General features: G+C 40.7%; 1 protein-coding gene across 1 annotated transcript; it reads right to left on the bottom strand.

Annotated features, from left to right (window-relative positions):
* Nucleotides 1-11,074: 11,074 nt before the first annotated feature.
* helt (helt bHLH transcription factor) lies at nucleotides 11,075-12,426 on the bottom strand. The gene is made up of 3 exons (XM_014989513.2): nucleotides 11,982-12,426; nucleotides 11,762-11,858; nucleotides 11,075-11,632 (listed from the first exon to the last, which is right to left on the bottom strand). Exons 1-3 carry the CDS (start codon nucleotides 12,135-12,137, stop codon nucleotides 11,157-11,159), a joined length of 729 nt encoding a protein of 242 aa, XP_014844999.2. The 5' UTR covers nucleotides 12,138-12,426; the 3' UTR covers nucleotides 11,075-11,156.
* Nucleotides 12,427-15,254: the final 2,828 nt, after the last annotated feature.

Genomic DNA, 15,254 nt, shown 5'->3' with positions numbered 1-15,254 from the left:
TCTTCAACTTTGACATATCAGTCAAGCAAGGACAGAGCCGTTGATCCACAGGCAGACTGATGGTGAAGGAGTGGTTGTTTAAATTTTGTAAAGTTTGTAAAGTTGTGTGAATTAACCCGTTCCTTTCATGTTAAAACCTTGAAATTAAGTGGTCTTAAAAGTAATTTTAATCTTTTCCAAACATCTTGTTTCAGCTAATTCTACAGACGTTCAGTTTGATTGGATCAGGACTCTCAGAAGGCCAGTTCAGAGTAATGCAATCGTTTGTTATTTGCAATACTTTGTTGTTTTTAGATGTATGTTTCCGATAATTATCCTGTGGCAAAACCCATGACCTGTGACTGAGACAAAGCTTACTCACACTAGACTGCAGATTTCTCTCCAGAATCCTTAGATTTGAGATTTCATCGCTCCCTGTACAGATTTGTCACACCTTGTGCCAGATGCAGCCCCAAAGCATGACTACCTCCATGTTTCACAGCCATATATTATGCATGACAACGTGGTTTTTAGTTTAATTAGTTGTGTTTCTGTGGTGCCTTGTGTTGTACTGGCTACCTGCCCAGGGTTTATGCAAGGAAAAGCAGGTGAAGTGGATGAATGGGCAAATATTTTAACTTCTAGATGTGTAAACGTGTAGGGTGGAGACAAACCTTGACAGGTTTAGCCGTAATTGTAGAGAAGGTGCTAAAAAAAAGAGGTGTTAAATATACATACACACCACACTTTTCAAACTTTTTGGTAAAAGCTTTACAGCTAAATGCGAGCTAGCTAAACAACGCCCTTCAATCTGACAAAATACATTTGTTTTAGCTGCCAAGGTGCAATACTCTGCTTACGCAAAGGTTTCCTTATGTGTTTCAAAGATGACTAATGTCAGAATTAGTAAGGTGACTCAACACAGAAATGTGTAATTGCGAGCAAAAAGAAACACATTCTAAGGGTTAAGCGCCCCTGCTGTGACCCAGCCTGTCCAACAGAGAACATTTACCCCTACAAACACCCCGTTCACCCCTCCTCCACCTCCACATCCAGCCCAACACACCCACCACAGAGGTATAAATAAAAAGAACACCAGCTCAGCTCTCGTCCTCTCCGCAAATTTCCGACCAAGGCTGCATCATAAAATCATTCTGCGTCTGTGTGGTCCTCTGCGGAGGAGAAAGGACGGTTTGGGCTGTGAGAGAGAAGCGCTCTAGTCAGTGTGTGGGAACCGTGGAGGCAGAAATCCCTGGCTGATCCTGGCCAAGGCACTTTGTTTTTCTGCCCTCTGCTCCCAACCCTTCCCTCCCTCTCTCCTTGTCCATCCATTTTTGGGTTTTCATTTTTATTCATTGGGTGATCAGTGTGGAGGGATGGGTGTCAAGTATGTGTGTGTGTGCGTGCATGTGCGTGCGTCTGTGTGTTTGTCTGTGTAGGAGGAAACGATGTGGATGTTGGTGCAGACCTTAGACCAGGTCTGGCAACAATAGCCACAGTGTTGTTTAGGTTGTTGCGTCCAGGACTCTTGGACATTCTTCCCATGCCAGTATAATCACTACTGGGAGGTAGCTCCATTACGGATTAACATATCATTAATAGTATCCATGACTTTTGTTCAAAGGCTACTTGTGTAATGTTGCCTTGTGGATGACGGCTAATCCGCTGAGCTGCAGCTGTAGGAAAGAAGAAGGGTAGGTCCCACCATCAGTCCTCTCCGTCACACACACACACACACACACACACAGATGCATAGACACATATCGATGTATCTCCCAGTCCCAGCCCACAGGGATCAGGCCTCTGAAAGACAGATACAATCAACAGTCAAACACAAAGTTTTCCCCCATTGCGAAGAAGAAACATCCATTCTGCACTTCCCAAGTGATCCCCTGAGTAAAGCCCCTCCACCCCCAGTTCTCTCTCCTCCCATCCATCCGAGTTGGCTGTCGTCCTCCCATTAAAGCCCTTACGCTCTCCTCGCAGCCCTCCTCTCAGATGGTGGGCCAGATTAGGAGGGGAACAATAACAGTTTTCAATGTAAAATGTGCATCTTGTTAGTCCTTTTCTCTCGTCTCCCGTCTCAGGACGGGAGGAGAAAAAGAGAAGAATAAGCCGTCATTCAGGAAAGTTATCTGTGGGTGTCTTCTCGCCACAAAAGTTGGCCAGTTGTGTTGTGGTTTTAATCCTCCTATTTCTTTCTGTGCTATTTAATTTGGCTTTCTTTTCTAAAATTGATATGTTTGTTGGAACAAACGACAGCTCAGTAAATAGAAACTTTCACATGTTATTTATTTATGTATTACCAAACTGCCTTAAATAAAATGGGAAGAAAAACAAAAAAACATTGGTATTAAGAATAGGTAAGAATATTATTACAGATATGTAAAAACAAAAACAAACATATTGATTGAAGATGACTGAAAAGGGTCTTCTTCATTTATCTTTTTTTTTTTTTGCAAAATATGTTGTTAGTCCCTTCAACAACAAGATGTAATTGGATCATCTGACATTAAAGCAAGTATACTTTTTTGATAGAGTATAATTCATAATAAAAATCAGCAACACCTGCCCGATTGCTAATCCTTAGTAAACCTCTAAGAAAAGGTTCAACAACAAGGAACTGATGTTCATTTAATTTATATACATTTTCTCACAGATGAAGGTTGTCATCAGTTATCTTTATTTCCCATAATAAAAAATAAAAAACAAATCAGAAACACTAATTGGAATGCAAGGGCTAAAAATTTGACAGAACAATCCAAATATTGCTGTCAAGAAGACGGACGGCAGTTAAAACTTTCTTTTGTTTTATCCACATACTGACAGTGGTAAGCTACTGATGTAGCCACAGCTGCCCTGGGGCAGTCAGACAGAGGCGATGCTGCCAATCATCAGTGTCACGGCGCCCTCTGACCACCTCCAGCAGGCAAGGTGGGTGGAGCTCCTCGAGTAATGTCTCTACCCACTTCACATTTCATAAAACATTTATTTTTACCCATCCTTATGTCCAAAATAGCCCAAGCTTTCTGTAAATATTACGTTTTGCAGTCTCAAAGCGATTTAGGTCTGAACTTTGACTAGGCCATTCTGACACATGAATGTGCTTGAGTCTGAGCTATTCTATTATAAACCGATTTATAGAAAATGAACTTCCACCCCTTTCTCATTTCTTTTTCAGCCTCAAAAAGTTTTTCTTCCAGAACCGCCCTGCACATAGCTCCATACGCATATAAACTGTCCACTTTTAGATTATTGACTGAACAGATCTAAGGGAGATATTCAAAGCTTGAGATACTGTTTTACAATCTAACTCTGCTTCAAATTCCATGATGCTCTTTGCTCACTAATGTTCTGTTAAAAAAAACAACAACCTCTAAGTCATTCACAGAACATCTGGATTCATGCTCACATTAAATTACCATATAAAACTCATCAAGGTTTGTTGTTTTGTAAAAAAATGTAAAATAAAAACCCATCTCTATGATTAGAGTTGTCACTCATAATATACTCAGAATCTGAGAAAATTCTCCAAAAATATTTAAAAGTGTGTTGTATGCAGAGTAACAACCATAAAGTGGTTGGTCATAGTGGTCATTCTGTTTACTGTGTTAGGTTTTCACTGTTATTGAGTTTTAGAATCAATACTGCTCTCTGGTGGCTACAGAGCTCTAATCATCTTTGCAGCTCCTTCTTCACAAAACACTTTAATAAACAGTAAACCTGGACTCGCACAGCTGTCGTCACTCTCAGAACGTGCCTGATTGCTGTTCTGTAAAATATAATATTTTCATACAGAACAAAAGTTTCAGCTTAAAAAATAGCTTTTATTGTAGAAGTTGGATTTCTCAGTAAAAAAAAAAATTAAAATACTAACTTTAATGTGACTACGTTTTTCCAATGGGAAACAATCTTTACTGTGTGATAGAGATTTTCCTGCTGTTGTTTGCTTGTGCTATGCTCATCCCTCTAGAGTCTATAAATGTGAAGCTCTTGTTTACTTTGTGCTTTACTTTCTAAAATTGTTCAGAATGTCAGAAACTCTTAATCAGTATTTAATTTATTTAAATGTCCACAAGGTATAAATATGGCATGACAAAAAGCTTGTTTTGTCCTGGCCACTCTTTGAAACAGGGAAGAGAAAAGAAACATGCCAAATGTGGCTTCTTATTTATCTTCATATATTAGAAAATAGCTAATCAGATATTCACCATAGCTGACTTATATCAACGGGTAGAAAGAAATATTAAGATGATTTAAAAACAAGACATAATAAAGCTCACACTTAGAGAACTGCGGCAAAGTGTGGCATTCGGGCTGTATAATAACGTGGTAAAGTTGTCTAAAGTTGTGTTTTCTGTCTAAACCTTGGAGAGTTTTCTGTCTTCAGTGCTGCTTGGACATGGCGTCCAACTGTGAGGGTCGCAGTAAGGTCAGATATGTGACTCCATAAGCCACCAAGAAGAAGAAGAAATCTAAACTGCTGCAGTTGGTCAACCACACAATCAGCCTTTCAGCAGACAGTGTCGACTTGCATGGTCAGGCTCACTCATGTCTCTATTCTTCAGCATGTTTCTTCTGCAGAATTTCATGGTTCCTCCCTCTGGATACTTTGTTTCTTTGGTCACATTATAAACTTCACTCCTGATAACTGGTCAGCTGGATCTCTTTAAGTCTGGCGGCAGTCATTCAGTTGAAGACCGTGAGTCCAACTGGGTGCCGGTCTCACCTCTGCTTGATTTCCTTCTCTCCACTGGTTCCTCACATAGCGACCTCAGACGCTGACCTTAGGAGCCCCGGGGTCCACCCTCTCTGGCCCCCAGGAGCAACTAAATGCAGAGGAGTGTCCGTCACGTTGCCGGACAAAAAGGCAGACACACTGTGCCCGATCCTTGTGAGTCCAGCCAAGCGCACAGGGAGCACATTAGAACCTCTGGGTTTTATTTGCTCTCTTTTTTTGCCCTGAAATGTGTTGATAGGGGCGTCAAGATTGTCAGGTGCTTCATCTGTGACCACTTGACCATATCACACACACAGCCCCTGCCTTTCAGATTTATAAAATACGTCTAGCATTCTCCTAATTCACAATGTCAGATTTCATATCCTCCACATGCCACTGAAGCGTCACTTTGTAGCCGTTGTGAAACAGCCTGCTAGTAACTTAAATGTTTTCTTACCTTAACACTCTCATAAGCAGGGATAGAAGCTGAAAAGAAAGCAGTCCTCTCTTCTTGCTCCTAGTACACGGATGTGTTTAGGTGAATGTCCTTTTCAAAGTCCGAGCATTTATTTTGTTATCAGTACATCAAAGTTTCGAGACAAGTTCATTTTAAGAGTTTTATCTTCTGTTTTGTATTTTGAAAACGGCTCTGTATTGGTTAGAGGAACAACAGCTCTTCTTTGTGCTCCCCCTCGGTGGCAAAGTTTCTCACCTCATTATAATCTAAACATTTCAGTAGTAGTTTACGAATTTCGTTGCGCTTACGTCAATATAGACCAATTCAGCTTCCACATTCGGTGAAGAAATGAGCAGATTCATTTGTTTGTTTGTTTTTGCGCCGCCTTGTTCTGTGCAGCGTTTAAAGATGCAGAAATGACAATTGCATGTAAAAGCGACAGGTAAAGTGTGGCAAAACTGAATGCTTGTTTGATCACCTTTATTATCTTTGACATATTCTTCCGAATTTGAATAATTCACTGGCAATGTTTAACAACAAAAGTCTAAGACTACAAAGTATGCCACTCCACTGAGGGCGTCCTGTGAAATCACCCACTCTGATTTTGTGTTTGCCTCCACACACACGGGAACTGGTGGTTTGTGTGTGCGTATGTGTGTGTGTGTGTGTGTGTGTGAGTGTGTGTGTGCTGTTCTTTGTCTATCTACCATGCAAAATTACCAGATTTATCTCAAGCACCTTCAGATGTCACACTGTCTGTGCTCGTGACAAAAGTGCCCCTTGTTGTGCCCGACCAGATAAGCAAACAACAGCCGCCTAAAATGCACACTCCTCTCTGCTTTGTCCCTCAAAGCACAAAGACCTTCACTTTCTCTTGGCAAATGATGCCTTAATTGTGCAACTTAACAAGCCGGTTTTTTCCCAATGAATAAAGAGTTTCATGCAATTTTTTTCTTCTTCTTGTGCTGTTATTTTTGTTTCTTTCATGCTGAGATCATACAGTTGCACGCTTGTTGGGTGGTTCCCATGCTGCTCTGTTGTTTAAGCCATGATGACTGAAAAACTTCACTCCCCAACGAAAGACAAAGAGACAGAAAGTTCAGGGCGTGACAGAGATGATGATCCCCAGTGGGGTGTTTTGTACAGTATTCATTATGCCGCTGTTTATTTTGGAAGTGTCTTTAACCCGTCTCCGCTCTCCCGCTTTTCAAACACTGCCCCTTTCACTGCCCTATTCATTTTTTGGCTCACATATCTTTGCTCTAAAAGGTGGTAAGTGATGAATAGAACATCTCCATGGATTTGCATAATCTGATGGCATTGCTGGTAAGCACAAAGGGGGTCGTGCCAAGTGCAGAAAGGTGAAGCCATCATCCATTAGCAGGGGGTACAACCAACAGTAAAACAGCCTTCTTCAGGAAACTAACTTCAAATATTTGGGTTTGAATCCCTTTTGCGGTCTTCCGTGTTGAAAACCTCTAATTTCTGCTCTAACATGAAATAACATTAAATTAACCCTTTATTTGAGACATTGCTCAGTGATTTGCTCCCAGACAATCAAAGGGCATTGATAAGTTTAGGTTTTTTTCCCCTCCTGAACAGACTCCATTCATGTCCTCTTACAGTGGCCGTCATTCTTCAGACATGGCTGGTGCCAAGGCAGTAGGATGGCTGCCTCGCTCCGATGGGAAACTGTTGCTCATGTGCTGGGTTGGCTGCCAAGTTTTGGCATTATTGGTGCGGGAAGAGGTGGGGGGATATAAGGGAGGGAGGGGGCTGTACAGAAAGGGGGCCCTTTAAACCCTGTGAGATAGTACTATCTGCTGTGGGAATGATCTTCATCCCTTCTCCCCCTGCTCTCAGACTCTCTCTCTCTCTCTCTCTCTCTCTCTCTCTCTCTTTTTTTTTTTTTTTTACACTGACTGTTTCTGTTACTGTCTGCCTCCCCAGGGCCCCCAGCTTTACCCTCAGTCCCCCTGTCTTTTCATGCTGTAGATCAGACAACCATCCTGAGGTGAGCTGGCTCTGGATCTTGTGCCACTGGGGCACTCTGATTACCAGCCAGTGCTGACTGTTGGCTCTCTCACAGCTTGTGTTACGTCTTTGGCCTCACTCCCAACGAGCGACTGTAACCCGCAGCAGTGGGGCGTTTGCTGTTGAGAAGCTTAGGAAAGTCTGAATTCAGGGCTTGCGCAGATGCAAAAAGATCAAACAGCAGATTTTAGACACTTGCAGTTCAAACCCCACCATCCAGGGTACAAAGAGATGGGGTTTTTTTAACTTCTTATGCTATGACATCTTAAAATGACCAGATTCAAGAGGAAAACACACATCTGCTTGTCTGTCTTGAAGATTTACATTACAAATTATTTTTCATTCAGTCTAGTTTTCTTGTAGGAATTTAGGCATTGTTCAAAACACAAAAGTGAAAGTAGAACCAAATGACATATTTACTTCATGGAATCATTGGAAATATTCTTGTTGTCACTACAGGCATCAAACCCTTCTCATTTTTGTTAAATGGCTTCTTTTTGCATGTTTCCACTCATAGTTTTGATGATTTATCTTTGGTGATGAGCTCCAGGTCTTTGGAAGGGGTTCATGCTGTCACCTTTAGCTCTCTGCACAGATTCAGTATCGGGTTCACGTTGGGACTCATATTGGTTGAACAACTCAGCCTGAGTCCAATTCAGTCCACAGAAACATGTTGGTTTAATCAACATAATTACTTTAGACCTAAACCTGCTAGGTTTTTGAAAAATGTTGTACTCCCCAACGAAGTTGTATCAAGCAATTTACTTTACTTGAACTCGAGAAATGAAAATCATTTAATTTTCTCATGAATATATACTGTTTTACAGTCCAATGTTTTGTTCTTAGGCATTCTTGGCCATTTTTACTGTGTTTTGGGTAATTATCCAGTTGGAAGACTGATGAGACTGAGAAAGTAACAGGTAAGTTACAGTGCAATATCTGAAAAGTTCATGGTAAAAACCTAACAAGTTCCAAGGCTTTGGATCAATTATCTACTACGTTCTGAGACATGGATCCTCTTTATCACATTTTCTGAAGTTTAAGGGAGCTGAATTTAGCGAAATTCAAAATGATATGATTAAAACACAATGTGAATCAATTTTTAAATTATGTGTCACTAAAATTCAAAAACAATGATTAAGATTGTGCATAAGGTAAAACAAAGAAAAATAAATCCCTCAGATCTCTCAACGTCCCAACTGTTTTTCTCGTTTTTTGTTGGCTGTAACAATAAAATCTTGTCTTGCTTCATTCAGTAAGTTTTCTCTTAAACTTGTTTGACTTCATTACCATCAGAGTTCATGTAGGAGATGTAAGTTTTTTCTTGTCATTCGCTGAGCTGATAAATATATTCCAAAAGATATTGTTGTTGATGTTCACCATTTGAGTTTAATGTGGAAGATAAACAGCCAAAGCTTTACCACTGTGCTCGTTTTACATGACAATAATGGCCCTGACTCTGTTTTTACTCCTGCTTATGTCATTATTATTCATGTGATGTGCTTCTGCTAGATTTCTCTCATGTGGCTGAACATGAGCCCCTTTACTTCTGTTTGGAGTCCAGATTTAAACCAATATTGTGTCTGTCGGGATCCAAGTATTCCCTCAAAGACTCGTTTTTTTTCTCTCTCTCTCTTATCTCATTGTCACTTTTCCATCTGCGTTCACACTATCTTCCATGTCTTTCATTTGCTCTCTTGTTGCTCGTCTTTGTAGGTCAGAGACTGGTTAATGTGGGTTTTTCCAGCCACCCAGCCGATTAATGCGGCCTTATGCATCCTCCCTTATTCCTTCCTTTTCTACATCTAACAATTCACATAAACCAACATTCATGTGAGGACACCTGCAAATCTTTTTGATTTTTAAGCCTGAAACAGGAACAGTGAGAGGTCTGTGTTGTGCTGGTTTTAACTTTGTCTCTGAAGGAAGGAGCATGGAAACTGTTTTCTTTCTCTCCTCTCAGAGAAAAACTTTGATTTCATGGTCTTGATTATTGTTCTTCATAATCATTCAAGGATGAAGCTCGGGGACTTTGAGATTGTCCTCCATTCAGGTGCACCACAATGGGGCTCCTTGGTTTAGAAAACAAGATGGTGTGTCCCCTACTTCTTCGTTTCTCCCTTTCCTTTCCTCTTAAATAAATTAAAACTTGACCTATGAGTAAAGAAAGGAAGAAAGAAAGAACCCTGAAAGCTATTTATTAAGAGACTCTATTACGTATTGAAGCTACCAGTGCGTCAAAGACAAATTTCTTCTAATCTGAGTCGGGGTTTTTTAAATTCAGCTTATGGGGCATAGTGACTGGTTAGGAACAAGTCAAGAGAAGAATAGTGCTGTGCTCTTTTCAACTCAGATCACGCCTCAAATAATTCATTCAGTGCTTTTTCTCTAGCTTTTGTCTTTGACTGAACAATCGACCAATCTTTATACCTAAAACAGTACCGTTGACCATGTGCATTACAAAAATATTCCCTCTGAAATATTTCATGTTAGGTCACTTTACCGCAAAAAAGAAACCGCAACATATTTCCGAAGGTTTAAATTGATAAACTGTCTCAAAGTTGTGTTTAATTGCAAAGATGAAGGAAAGAAAACTTGTTTTACAAATAAAAACTAAAAATTGTGGCTTGTGGATCTGTATTTAATCACAATACTCTCATGATCCTTAAGAGAAATACTCCGATACCCTTACATGAAATCTGTTGCTTCCATGTTACCTTTAGAAACCATCAAATACATTAACAGAGTTCACTTGTGAAAAACTTAATCTAGGTATGAACGAGGGTATTCTTTGAAGACTTCAAAGTTTTATTGTAAAATAATGTGAATGAACAAACAGTATCATGAAGATCAAGGTATTCCTCGGAAGGCAGATCAGGGATAAAGTTGTGGAAAGGATTATGATTATATCACAAGAAATCTGTTTTGCTATGTTCAGTGTTTTTGTGTGGCAGCAAACAGACACAGAATATGACAGTTGACCCAACATACCTTTGGTGAAATGTAATAGTGGGAGCATCATGCTGTGCTAAATATGGTACAACACACAAAACACTTCAGACTGTGACAGAAGTTCACCTTCTTTCAGGGCAACAACACAAATGTATGTGTAAAAATAGCCTGGACCTGAATCCAACTAAAAATTGGTGGCAAGAGTTGAACATTGTTGTGCAAGGATGCTCTCCATTCAGCATGAATGGAGAATGATAATTTTTTAAAAAAAAGCATGTCTATATGTGCAAGGAGCCACATGACACTTTTCACATTTGTATTAGTATTAATTAAAAAAAAAAAGATGTATTGATTTCTTTCCACTTCTCAATCTCTACTTTATGATGATCATCTACAATCTCAGCAAATCACATTAAGAAGTTCAATGGCTTTCAGTGTTTTGTTGTAGAAAATGTTACTGGGGCACAGAAGACCCGTCCTGAGGTACCTGGTCGGGTGTGAACAAAACATTAATCTCTATCCAACTCTCCCATGCAGGTGCAAGACATTTGGGGCAGGATTAGCTGAAAGTTGTTAATGAAATTCTGCCTCGGGGCTCATACAAGTTGAACCCTCTTTATACCGTACCTTCGGCTCAGACGCAGGCACTTTTTGCTGCCCTTTACTGTTATTACACTGTAAAAACCGCGCAGTCAGACTAAATAACTGCCTAACTTGGAAAGAGGGCAGATGCACTAACTCAGCCAGAAAATCAAAAGAATCTACTTAACCTTTAGTTCTGGTAATAAGCGGGTTAAAGCGCTGGTTCAGTGATAACAATTTGCAAGTTTGCAGACTTGATCTCACCTCTTTGCAATATAGGCTAAATGAAATATTATGAGGGTTTTCGCACGTAGAATCCAACTTCTAACACATAAAATAACAGACACAGATTTTAGGGAGAAATAGTGTATTTATTCATATTGTATTTACATGATCTAAAAAAAACATAAGTTAAAATAGAGCTAATTTGTTTTACATGGCGTGCTGAGCGCTATGCAAACTGAACGTGTTTGCGTGCGTGTGACCTATAAAGTTGAAGTAATGGTGATCGAGTCCCTGCACCGGCGACAAGTATCCTCCGTGCTGCTGCGTGTGCGCAGAGAGCGGCACCGCAGGATAGGAAATGCCCTGACTGCGTCCGGAGCCGTGCCATGAGAAGTGTCCTGTTGGGCTCTGCTGGTACACTGAGTCCGAGGGACTGTGGCTCTGGTGCTCCGGGGAGGAGTGCAGGTGGCCAAGATAGTCGGGTGGGTCGGACATCGAACCCACGGAGCCGAATACGGGCTCGGTGACCGCGCGAGACTTGGACTGTAAAAAGGCGAGGATCCGCGCGTACTTGATGTCCTTGGTCTCAGCTCTGTCCTCCGTGGTCAGGTAGTGCACCAGGTTCTTCATGCATTCGTGGTATCCATAGTGGAAGTAGTTTGCGAATTCAGCCAGCAGCTCTCCTGCAGTAAAACAAAAAGTGTGTGTGGGGGGGCGGGGGATAACCTTTAACCTCCTGACAGATCTGCGTAAAGCTGAGCAGAAGATGCTCTGGTGCTGCTGGATAAGAGCGATGCAAGAGGTTCACCCACCTTTTTCTCTGCCACGGGGAAAATCCGCGGAGTGCAGAGCTCGCAGGTACTGAACAGTCATCTCCAAGATTTCAGCTTTTTCCAGTTTTCCAGAGTTCTACAAGAAATACATATTAAGATTTGTAAAATAAATCTAATTTTAAATTTTGTCTCCCTCCAACTTTTTTCTTTACAAATTTCAAGAAATAAAATATTAACTAATCCTACGTTCATAAAATACCTGCTTAGCCAGCGCCATTGGTACGGTTTTTCCCAGTTCGTTTAGGCAACGGTTAATGCGGTCCCGCCTTCTTTTCTCAATAACTTTGTGGGAAATTGGAGTTCTCTGTAAAAAAAATGAAATAAATTTAAAAATACAGAAAAACAAAATTAGCATACATTCGAAACATTTCAAATAATCAGTAGAATAAACTCTACCATAAAAAAATAAGGTTGAAAACTTTTAAAGTATAATCCGGGCCGTGCGCTTTGGCGCGCAGAAGCGGGCACTTTACAGAAAAATCATTTTATTATATTGGGTATGTTAGGAATATATCACGTACACACATCCATTTGGAAGGCAGTTTTTAATATATATAGTTGAAACGTTTAAAATATTTTATCTACACAATTAGTGCGCCAAAGTTTACCCAGAACGCTCGCACCAAGTTGGTTCACCTCATAACTTTGATGGAGATAATACCGCCTCAAACAGCGACTCTACTTCATATACAGCGCATGTTTTCTTTTTTCTTAGGATAAAACATCCAGAACACGAGTCATAAATAGTTCAAGTATCATGTTAGTCCCCAAAATGTGGAGCGCACAAGAAGCGCGTACCTTCCTGTCCTTCATCTTTGATGCCATGGACGAATATCAGAGGAAAAGTCCAAAAAATGAGTTCAGCGTTAAATTTGAGAGGTGTGAAAGTCTGCTGGCAGATGAAACAGACTGAATTTTCAGAGGAAGCCGTCCCCTTATAAAGGGACCATCCTGGGGGACTCCGGCATTCACGGCGTAAATTATTCCATGGGATTAAAGAGCTATGCGTTCGGGTAAATGTGTGCGTTTAGGATCAGTTAAAGAAATACAATAAAAAAAATCTGAAACAGGCAGGGGGGTTAACCTGTTTTGTTAACCCACGTGGCTCTTCAAAGGACACGTGATTATGTTTGGAATATTATTTGCATAGCAACAACCCAGGCGGGAAATAAGAACCGGGATCGGCCTGATCCGGTGGGGCGCACTGTGCGCACTCAAAACAAAGCGGCGAGCAAAAGAAAAAGAGGGGAGGGGAAAAAAAAAAAAACTTTCTGTTCCAACTCGCGTTTCTCACACGATCGCCTGTTTACAAATCCCAGCAAGCGATCTTAACTCCCATCCAAGCCCCGGTCAGAGTTTTAAGGCCTGTCCAGTACCATTAGAGTAATTAAGTAAGCCTTTAATAGGCTGTTCCGCCGAGTTCAGGGGAGATCTTTTGGAGACGGAGTCCCCCCCGTTTGTTCCCGCCGGTTCTCACACGACTTGCTGACACGTCCATCTTTTATGAGAGATGTCAAGCTTTTTGTTTACGCCTCTTTATTTTTCGCAGGACTCCTCGGCAGGTGTGTGATTAGCGCTGGCACACGAGCGTCGTCTGCGTCGAGGCCCGGCGTCTCCAGCAGCCTCTGGCACACGAGGGTTACCCACCACTGGAGACTCTTTGGAGAGGCTCAATTTGTATCCTATTATCCTATAAGAAAATGTCTATTCAGAGGAATGAATAGTTTCATTGGCCTAAATTTTAATAATGCAGTGAAAGAAAGGGAGAAATAAAGAAGAATGCAGCTGGTGCGAGCGCGCATTATTCCCCGTCACCTGCGAAATGCGTAGCCTGGAGACCCCTATTCATTTGCCTAATTTCGGTCAACTTAACAAACTTTGGGAGAAATTATACTGCCATTGTTGCGAAGGGTGAAGCTTTCTGATCGAATTAACAGCACGTTTTGATCCGGTAAATGTCATTAGAAAGAAAGAAACAATCGCGTTTAGAGGGGCCTGAGTAATGCGCCAAGTGGAGACGCCAGAGCGCAAAAACAGCACAAAGGCTGCTGGTAAATGCCACAGGGGGACTTTTGTACCCTCACATTGCTCAAGTTTTTTCCACCCCCAAACAAAGGGCATTATTTTATACTTGAATACATTTCATACAACAATTGGCTGTTTCTTCTTCTTCAAACATATTTTCACAGGAATTTCCACAACAGGTTTATTGTGTGCGCACAGATTCAACCGCTCTCATGCGCAACAACAGTTTTTCTACTTATTCTCTTTGTGTGTGTGTGTGTGTGGGGGGGGGGGGGTTGTGTGTTTGTGTGTCTGAGAGCGTTTTAATCTGGAAACTTTCGACATGCTAGATGTATATTTGATCCTGTTGGCGAATTAGGGGGAAAGCAAAAGCTCACAAGACATCTGAGGCTTTTGGAGAGTTTTGGGAGCACCATGGAGAGAGGCTGTCGCGAGAGAGAGGGACGGGGGTAGAAAATCCAATTACTCCAGTGTGGAGTTTTTAACACTTGTCTTATGTGTTTGTGCTTTAAGATGTAAAGATACTTGTGGGTTGTTGCTTTTGTTAAGGACTAAATTAAACACTGAATGTTTTAAGCGTCGGACTTGGTTACACTGCGTGTTGCGTCACGGAGGAGCTAAACCGGGCCTGGATTTTTTTTTTCTCCCGTGCTATTCCCACTGTAATGTGATATTTCCATGTTTTTGTTCTAGCTAAACATCTAATGAAAATCTGATTAGATGAATGCAGCATAATATTTTCCTTATTCATTGTTTCATATTAGACTTTAGTTGCGTCTTTCTCTGTTTGTTTTGGGGGGTTTCAGCTGACTCATAAAGTGTAGTGGATGGCGACTGCGTTTTATCAATGTTTTAACGTCAGAAAACAAATATTCCTCTTTGACTAAGTTAGTCTCCACATATAGTTCTGCGCAGGCGACGGAGAAATAGTTTTGCGCATTCGGGATGAGCGTCTAAACTGGAAATTCATCCTTTTCAGTGAAAAACACTAAAACGATTTTTCTTTCATACTAAGCAAACAAAAATACACCTGCAGGGCCTGTTTTTTTATCATTATCATTGTTATTATTGTTCTTAATATTGTATTTTAAAATATTTGCTCTCCGTTTTAGTGACACTGAGTATACCGAATAATCAATCTGCTGTTTTAGACTGCAGCTTATCCCAGGAGCAAAGACCAATCTTAACGCTAAAGTTAAACCACAGGAACCTGGTTCCGTTAGGTTTAAAGACAATTGAGAGCAAAAGTGTAAAGTTTTGCTCTCAAGTCCCAAACACAGACTTGTATTAAAGAAGGAATTTGATTTATGTGATGCACATTTGTACCCATGTATAGAAAGTTAAGAGAAAAAATATCACCATCATATGCATTAAAATGTGATTAATGCTTTTAAAACTAAAGAACTGGAATTTATTTGTTTGCTTGATCTTCGCATTAGAAGTAAAT

This window comes from Poecilia mexicana, unplaced genomic scaffold (genome assembly GCF_051168715.1).
Source record: "Poecilia mexicana isolate PSO_F unplaced genomic scaffold, ASM5116871v1 scaffold_1, whole genome shotgun sequence".
In the NCBI taxonomy this organism is placed as follows: domain Eukaryota; kingdom Metazoa; phylum Chordata; class Actinopteri; order Cyprinodontiformes; family Poeciliidae; genus Poecilia; species Poecilia mexicana.
The sequence above is the reverse complement of the archived record's forward strand: the minus strand, read 5'-3'. Positions and strand labels throughout refer to the sequence as shown.